The 8,147-nt window shown below is 44.5% G+C and overlaps 1 protein-coding gene across 2 annotated transcripts; it reads right to left on the reverse strand.

Moving 5' to 3' along the window:
- Positions 1-2,678: 2,678 nt before the first annotated feature.
- Positions 2,679-7,166, reverse strand: LOC311114791 (putative ATP-dependent RNA helicase DDX28). 2 transcript variants are annotated; one of them, XM_084190032.1, is made up of 4 exons: positions 5,793-7,144; positions 5,531-5,614; positions 3,308-3,520; positions 2,679-3,130 (listed from the first exon to the last, which is right to left on the reverse strand). In XM_084190032.1, the coding sequence occupies exons 1-4, from the start codon at positions 6,906-6,908 to the stop codon at positions 3,104-3,106; spliced, it is 1,440 nt and encodes a 479-aa protein (XP_084046158.1). In that variant the 5' UTR covers positions 6,909-7,144; the 3' UTR covers positions 2,679-3,103. The 2 variants fall into 2 exon arrangements, with proteins under 2 accessions (XP_084046158.1, XP_084046157.1); XM_084190031.1 differs by having other exon boundaries at positions 2,680-3,103; positions 5,793-7,166.
- Between the last annotated feature and the right edge of the window lie 981 nt (positions 7,167-8,147).

Genomic DNA, 8,147 nt, shown 5'->3' on the forward strand with positions numbered 1-8,147 from the left:
GATGGCAGGGAGCTTTGCCCCTGTGATGTACTGGGCCGTACGCACTACCCTCTGTAGTGCCTTGCGGTCAGAGGCCAAGCAGTTGCCATACCAGGCGGTGATGCAACCAGTCAGGATGCTCTCGATGGTGCAGCTGTAGAATTTTTTGAGGATCTGAGGACCCATGCCAAATCTTTTTAGTCTCCTGAGGGGGAATAGGCTTTGTCGTGCCCTCTTCACGACTGTCTTGGTGTGTTTGGACCATGATAGTTCGTTGGTGATGTGGACACCAAGGAACTTGAAGCTCTCAACCTGTTCCACTACAGCCCCGTCGATGAGAATGGGGGCGTGCTCAGTCCTCTTTTTTTTCCTGTAGTCCACAATCATCTCCTTTGTCTTGGTCACGTTGAGGGAGAGGTTGTTGTCCTGGCACCACACGGCCAGATCTCTGACCTCCTCCCTATAGGCTGTCTCATCGTTGTCGGTGATCAGGCCTACCACTGTTGTGTCGTCGGCAAACTTAATGATGGTGTTGGAGTCGTGCCTGGCCATGCAGTCATGGGTGAACAGAGAGTACAGGAGGGGACTGAGCACGCACCCCTGAGGGGCCCCCGTGTTGAGGATCAGTGTGGCAGATGTGTTATTACCTACCCTTACCACCTGGGGGCGGCCCGTCAGGAAGTCCAGGATCCAGTTGCAGAGGGAGGTGTTTAGTCCCAGGATCCTTAGCTTAGTGATGAGCTTTGAGGGCACTATGGTGTTGAATGCTGAGCTGTAGTCAATGAATAGCATTCTCACGTAGGTGTTCCTCTTGTCCAGGTGGGAAAGGGCAGTGTGGAGTGCGATAGAGATTGCATCATCTGTGGATCTGTTGGGGCGGTATGCAAATTGGAGTGGGTCTAGGGTTTCTGGGATTATGCTGTTGATGTGAGCCATGACCAGTCTTTCAAAGCACTTCATGGCTACAGACGTCAGTGCCACGGGTCGGTAGTCATTTAGGCAGGTTATCTTAGAGTTCTTGGGCACGGGGACTATGGTGGTCTGCTTGAAACATGTTGGTATTACAGACTCAGTCAGGGACATGTTGAAAATGTCAGTGAAGACACTTGCCAGTTGGTCAGCACATGCTCGGAGTACACGTCCTGGTAATCCGTCTGGCCCTGCGGCCTTGTGAATGTTGACCTGCTTAAAAGTCTTACTCACATCGGCTACGGAGAGCGTGATCACATAGTCGTCCGGAACAGCTGGTGCTCTCATGCATGCTTCAGTGTTGCTTGCCTCGAAGCGAGCATAGAAGTGGTTTAGCTCGTCTGGAAGGCTTGTGTCACTGGGCAGCTCGCGGCTGTGCTTCCCTTTGTAGTCTGTAATAGTTTTCAAGCCCTGCCACATCCGACGAGCGTCAGAGCCAGTGTAGTATGATTCAATCTTAGACCTGTATTGACTCTTTGCCTGTTTGATGGTTCGTCGGAGGTCATAGCGGGATTTCTTATAAGCGTCCGGGTTAGAGTCCCGTTCCTTGAAAGCGGCAGCTCTACCCTTTAGCTCAGTGCGGATGTTTCCTGTAATCCATGGCTTCTGGTTGGGGTATGTACGTACGGTCACTGTGGGGACGACATCATCGATGCACTTATTGATGAAGCCAGTGACTGATGTGGTGTACTCCTCAATGCTGTCTGAAGAATCCCGGAACATGTTCCAGTCTGTGCTAGCAAAACAGTCCTGTAGCTTAGCATCTGCGTCATCTGACCACTTTTTTATTAGCCGAATCACTGGTGCTTCCTGCTTCAGTTTTTGCTTATAAGCAGGAATCAGGAGGATAGAGTTATGGTCAGATTTGCCAAATGGAGGGCGAGGGAGAGCTTTGTATGCGTCTCTGTGTGTGGAGTAAAGGTGGTCTAGAGTTTTTTCCCCTCTGGTTGCACATTTAACATGTTTGAACATTTTCATGTTCAAACATGTTGCTTCCTCTAAAACAAGTAACCGCAGGCATCAATGGGATAAACTTCAAGGCTAGGGCCTGAATCCAACTTGACTGTAGATTAATGGAAATTGCTACATATTGGTTTTTTAATGCGGTGCTTCTGTATTACACACAAAAAAAGCGGAAACAGAGTGAAGACCGCTTTCCAAAATGTAACATGCTAATGTAGGTCTACCTGTGGTTATTGATAAGAGATTAGCACTGCTGTCTCAGTGGCTCCCTACCAGATACATGAAAGGTTCTATGAGTTAATCGTTCTTTTAAGGAAATTATTTTCATTTCGGGAAGGAAAAGTAACTTCGGTATTCCATACTTGTTCTAAATGTTTTTTTAGATTCTTTAACCTATGTTTTACCAAAACAAGTTAGCATGGCTGAGTTAAATTCCATAAATGAAGGGCTTGCCGCATGTGGGTGAGTATTAAAATAAGGCTATATTTGTCCATAGCCCTTCTCTGGTTATATGTATGACTGCTGTATGACATGTAAAATAAAGTAAATACTGACACCTCGTGGTTACACATGAGAAGTGCAAACATGTGTGGCACACCTGCTGCTTGTAAGAGGGTATGATTTTAGTACATTCCCAAAGACACTTCCTCTTTGGAAAGACATGCTGTAACCATCTGGGTTAAAAAGAGAAGTCAGATCATAGTTCCAGTCTCAAACATGATATGGCAGCTAAAAAGGTCAAAGGACTCAGTCTCACACAGATGGTTTGGGCTATCATGGATGCAATCGTTTTACTGAACAAATTAATCAAACATTAAGGTCTCTCTGAGACCAAGTCAGTTCTGCTTTGGTAATATCCTAATACTTGGCAGACCCGCTAGTAGGGCAACCCCTCTTCCTCCTCCTCCTCTTCGGATGCTTTGGGCTCAGGCTTCCTGATGGCCGACTCCATCCCAGGCAGACTTGTCCTCCTCCGGGCTGCCGTCTCAATCTTCTGCACCAACTCCACGTCCCAGGGGTGGGTGACGAAGCTGAGCACCTCCCCATCCTCCACGCTCCCTGCACGTCCCACCCGCCCCGCCCGGTGGATGTAGTCCGTGTGGGATTCTGGGAAGTCGTAGTTGACCACCAGACGGACCTTCTGGGTGTCCAATCCTCGGGAAGCGATGTCGGTACAGATCAGCACGTCCACCTATAGGGATGGAATGTGAAACGTCGCCTATAACGTGTATGTTGTTAATGACGTGTTATTTTTACTGGGTGTCTTTTTAAAGTGTTTCTTTATTGTGTGACATGGAGCTTGTCACACAATGTGGACATAGATATTGTCACATGGAGTTTGATAAGCAATTTGCAACTGCGCAAGCAGACAAAGTATAATCTCGTCTCCTCTCACCTGTCCCTTCTGGAAGGAGTGGAAGATTCCGGCCCGGAGGGAGGCAGGCATCTCCCCCTGCAGTCGGACATGTCTCAGCCCCATGTCCTCCAGGGAGTAGCCCAGCCAGTTGACTGTAGGAGCCCGGTTACAGAACACCAACACCCCAGCCTTGTCCTGCTCTGCTGTCTTCAGGGCTTGGTGAAGCTCCAGAAGCTTGTCAGCTCCCCTCACCTTAATATTGAATAATATAGATTTGTTATATATAGTATACTATAAATTATATTCTATCAATTATACTAACTCATTTAATACTATATATATATATATATATATATAATGTAATTTACAGTATTCTGTAAATTTTTTTTTTTTTTAATCAAGTTAAATCACAGGATTTGCTGTGATGAATCTCGATTAATCGAAAATTCAGAAATTCAGCTGTAATATTTTTTTATACAAAAAGCATTACAGAATATTGACGTCTTCATTTTGTCCAAAGTAACGCTAAGCAAAATCTGACAAATTGATGAAGAACTCTTTCTTTAACGTCAATGTCAACTTGTTTTGATATCGCATTGTTGTTTTTAGCTGTATAGATTCTGCATTTTTTATGCTTTCAGACAATGCAAATAATCCCTATAGAAAAATAAGTGTGCACTAAAATTACAATAAATTGAGTTAACGGATTCACTTTCACAGCTCTACTATAAATACATACAGTTGAAGTCGGAAGTTTACATACACCTTAGCCAAATACATTTAAACTCAGTTTTTCACAATTCCTGACATTTAATCCTAGGAAACATTCCCTGTTTTAGGTCAGTTAGGATCACCACTTTATTTTAAGAATGTGAAATGTCAGAATAATAGTAGAGAGAATGATTTATTTCAGCTTTTATTTCTTTCATCACATTCCCAGTAAGTCAGAAGTTTACATACACTCAATTAGTATTTGGTAGAATTGCCTTTAAATTGTTTAACTTGGGTCAAACGTTTCAGGTAGCCTTCCACAAGCTTCCCACAATAAGTTGGGTGAATTTTGTCCCATTCCTCCTGACAGAGCTGGTGTAACTGAGTCAGGTTTGTAGGCCTCCTTGCTCGCACACGCCTTTTCAGTTCTGCCCACAAATTTTCTATAGGATTGAGGTCAGGGCTTTGTGATGGCCACTCCAATACTTTGACTTTGTTGTCCTTAAGCCATTTTGCCACAGCTTTGGAAGTATGCTTGGGGTCATTGTCCATGACATAACTATGGTCCTTATGGGCAAACAGTTCTATTTTTGTTTCATCAGACCAGAGGACATTTCTCCAAAAAGTACGATCTTTGTCCCCATGTGCAGTTGCAAACCATAGTCTGGCTTTTTTATGGTGGTTTTTGAGCAGTGACTTCTTCCTTGCTGAGCGGCCTTTCAGGTTATGTCGATATAGGCCTCGTTTTACTGTGGATATAAATACTTTTGTTCCTGTTTCCTCCAGCATCTTCACAGGGTCCTTTGCTGTTGTTCTGGGATTGAAGTTCATCTCTAGGAGACAGAACGCGTCTCCTTCCTGAGCGGTATGACGGCTGCGTGGTCCGATGGTGTTTATACTTACGTACTATTGTTTGTACAGATGCACATGGTACCTTCAGGCGTTTGGAAATTGCTCCCAAGGTTGAAGCAGACTTGTGGAGGTCCACAATCTTTTTTTCTGAAGTCTTGGCTGATTTCTTTTGATTTTCCCATGATGTCAAGCAAAGAGCCACTGAGTTTGAAGGTAGGCCTTGAAATACATCCACAGGTACACCTCCAATTGACTCAAATGATGTCAATTAGCCTATCAGAAGCTTCTAAAGCCATGACATCATTTTCTGGAATTTTCCAAGCTGTTTAAAGGCACAGTCAACTTAGTGTATGTAAACTTCTGACCCACTGGAATTGTGATACAGTGAATTATAAGTGAAATAATCTGTCTGTAAACAATTGTTGGAAAATGTACTTGTGTCATGCACAAAGTAGATGTCCTAACCGACTTGCCCAAAACTATAGTTTGTTAACAAGAAATGTGTGGAGTGGTTGAAAAACGAGTTTTAATGACTCCAACCTAAGTGTATGTAAACTTCCGCCTTCAACTGTAGGTACTAGTACATGGGTTTTATACATAGCTTTATATATAGACACTTTACAATATAGAAGAACACCAAAGAAACAAAGCAATACTAATACCAAACCAATGAAAACAATAATAATAAGTTGGAAATACCTTCAGGAAGGTCTGTTTTACATGTGGCATGAGGAAGTGAAGATTCTTGCTCTTGATGGTCACCATGCTGCCCAGGTCCGTCACCTATAACAACAAGTCAGTCTCATTTTAATGTGCATTTTACATAATGAGGCAGGAATATGCACAACCTGTGACCAGAGTCCTATGTGGTAGTGCACTATAGTATAGGGAGTAGGGTCTATAGGGAGTTTGGGACGCAGACAATGTAGGAAAAGGGGAATAATAACAGAATGATAATGACCTGGCTGAGAACCTCTCCGACCCCTCCGGGGAACGTGGCCCCCACCACCACCAGCTGGGCCTTGCGGGTTGGGCCGGGGCCCCGGGTCTCTGAGGGGTCGCTGGCCACGCGGATCTGGACCAGGATGCTCTCCAGCATGCCAGAGAAGCTGGGATCAAACATGGTGTCTGCCTCATCCACCACCATGAAGCTCAGCTCCCCCAGGTCTAGGTAGCGTCTCCGCAGGGCCTTGACGAGGGCACCGGGTGTGGCCACCAACACATCCGGGGGACCCTTGGTGAAGGCCAGCTTGATGTTGCCCACACCTTTCCCACCTCCCACTGTCTTCACCATCAGCCCGAATGGGCCACACAGGCTCCTGGCCACAGCAGAGACCTGGTCAGCGAGTTCTCTAGAGGGGACAAGGATAACAGAGCGAGTCCTGGGTGTGGTCTCTATAGACTCGGAATCTGTTGCTTTCTCAGCCTGTAGTTTGTGAATGATGGGCAAGAGGTAGCTCAGGGTTTTGCCACTGCCCGTCTCAGCTGCGCACAGGATGTTATAGCCTTTCAGGAGCTTGGGGATGGTTTGTAGTTGAACGGTTGTAGGGTGAGTTATGTTGTCCTTGCCCAAAGTCTCCACTAAGTCCGGGCAGAGGTGAAGGTTGTGAAATGTAATAGGTTTACTCTTCTCTTTGGCTTTGTCACCCTCCTCATCCTGGATTTCTGTGACAAAGGGTGGAGTGCTCTGAGTGTTGTTAACCGTGAAGTAGTCGCCAAATGATTTGTTGTGTTTCCATCCTTTGGAGGAGAGATGGGGCTGCTCAAATTTCCCAAGTGTGTAGCCTGCAGACTGATTCAGTTCTGGGTTCTTGCTTTTAATTAGGAGCTTGCCAGCCTTGATGGTGTTGACTTTGTTCTTGCTTCTCACCTGCTTCACATTTTCTACCTGCTCCTGCATGTGTCTGGGAATACGAATGACCACAGGTTGTGCTGTGGTTGACATGGGATGAGCACCACAGGCTGAACTCATTGTACCATGAATACATGCTACTGCTCTGAAATGACCCGAGGACGAGTAGTTGTGTTTTGATATCAACGTAGACAACACTGAGTAGCCGACCTTCACAGACTGCATTCTGTTGGTAAATTAGCTAGCTTACGTTAGGTAGGAGGAATCAGCTGGTGCACGTCTTCACAAACAAATAGACAATACAGTTTCTGCTGTATTTCATTATAGTGTATACCGTGAATTTATCAAATGCTTTAGAGAACAAGATATATTGGATTATATATGTTTTTACCGGACTGTATTTTTCGTTTAATTTCAAACATTAAATTTCACATGCGTCGGTGGTGAATAATGATGACGTCGAGTCTGCTGATCCGTCGCAGGAGATGACGCGTTGCAGATTGAATAGAACGGTAGCCCAGATAGAAATACAATATATAGAATGGACATTTAAAAATCATTGCTCTCCAGTTGTTGTTTTTATGACATTTTTCTGTTTAGAAAGTATGTTAGATGTTATGTACATTATGGAAAGTTTTTTAATAGTACATGTCGGCTACCCGTGTAGTACTAGAATGGAACAGGGTAGAATATATGGGCCAACTTCCATCCACAGTGGGATCAGTGTTATATTCTCTGTGTTGTGTTAATGTATTATTGTACTTGAGGACAACTTGAGTTTGGCTGTGTGGATTGGAGACAGCCAGCCAAGTAATTATTGTGTTTCAATACTGGGTTAATTGTTAAATTCAATTATGCATGTATCTGTCTTCAGACCATTTTGAAATTGATCCTTACTAGTATTGTAAAATGTTGCTGTGTTTGTATGTGTGTTAGACTAGTTTTATGTGCTTGTATCCGTGCTGTGCCATTATGATACATGTACTAAATCGTTATTGTAGCCTATTGTACTGAAGAGCCACCGACAACCTGTGGACCAAAAAAAAAACAAGGAAGTCATACAGTTATTGAACTTCTCTCCAACCTAGATTTTACATTTCCATTTTTGTCATTTAGCAGACTGGGCACTGGTCCTTACAGTTAGTGCATACATTTTTTTATTTTTTTTTCATACTGGCCCCCCGTGGGAATCGAACCCACAATCCTGGCGTTGCAAGCGCCATGCTCTACCAACTGAGCTACACGGGGCCATGTAGATCAAAGCCAATGTGAGAGTACAACCCACGTGATGAGCTCACAGCTCTATTCACCCTGGACCTGATGATGAAGATTGCCTCTGATGATCTCTGTGGTTCAGTAATCACTGATCTGTCACCAGTATTGATCCCTCATCAGGCACAGTTCCCCTGCCAGTAATAGGGTGTCACGTGTTGACTGTTAGTTCAAGCATTGGGCAAAACCCTG

The sequence above is a fragment of the Coregonus lavaretus genome (genome assembly GCF_964263955.1).
Source record: "Coregonus lavaretus genome assembly, contig: HAP1_SCAFFOLD_467, whole genome shotgun sequence".
NCBI lineage: Eukaryota > Metazoa > Chordata > Actinopteri > Salmoniformes > Salmonidae > Coregonus > Coregonus lavaretus.

Coding starts and splice junctions, on each gene's coding strand:
- LOC311114791 (XM_084190031.1), bottom strand. CDS start 6,908: ATGCAGTCTGTGAAGGTCGGCTACTCAGTGTTGTCTACGTTGATATCA. Junction 5,615..5,792: donor TCGGAGAGGTTCTCAGCCAG/GTCATTATCATT, acceptor TTGTTGTTATAG/GTGACGGACCTGGGCAGCAT. Junction 3,521..5,530: donor TAAAACAGACCTTCCTGAAG/GTATTTCCAACT, acceptor TTCAATATTAAG/GTGAGGGGAGCTGACAAGCT.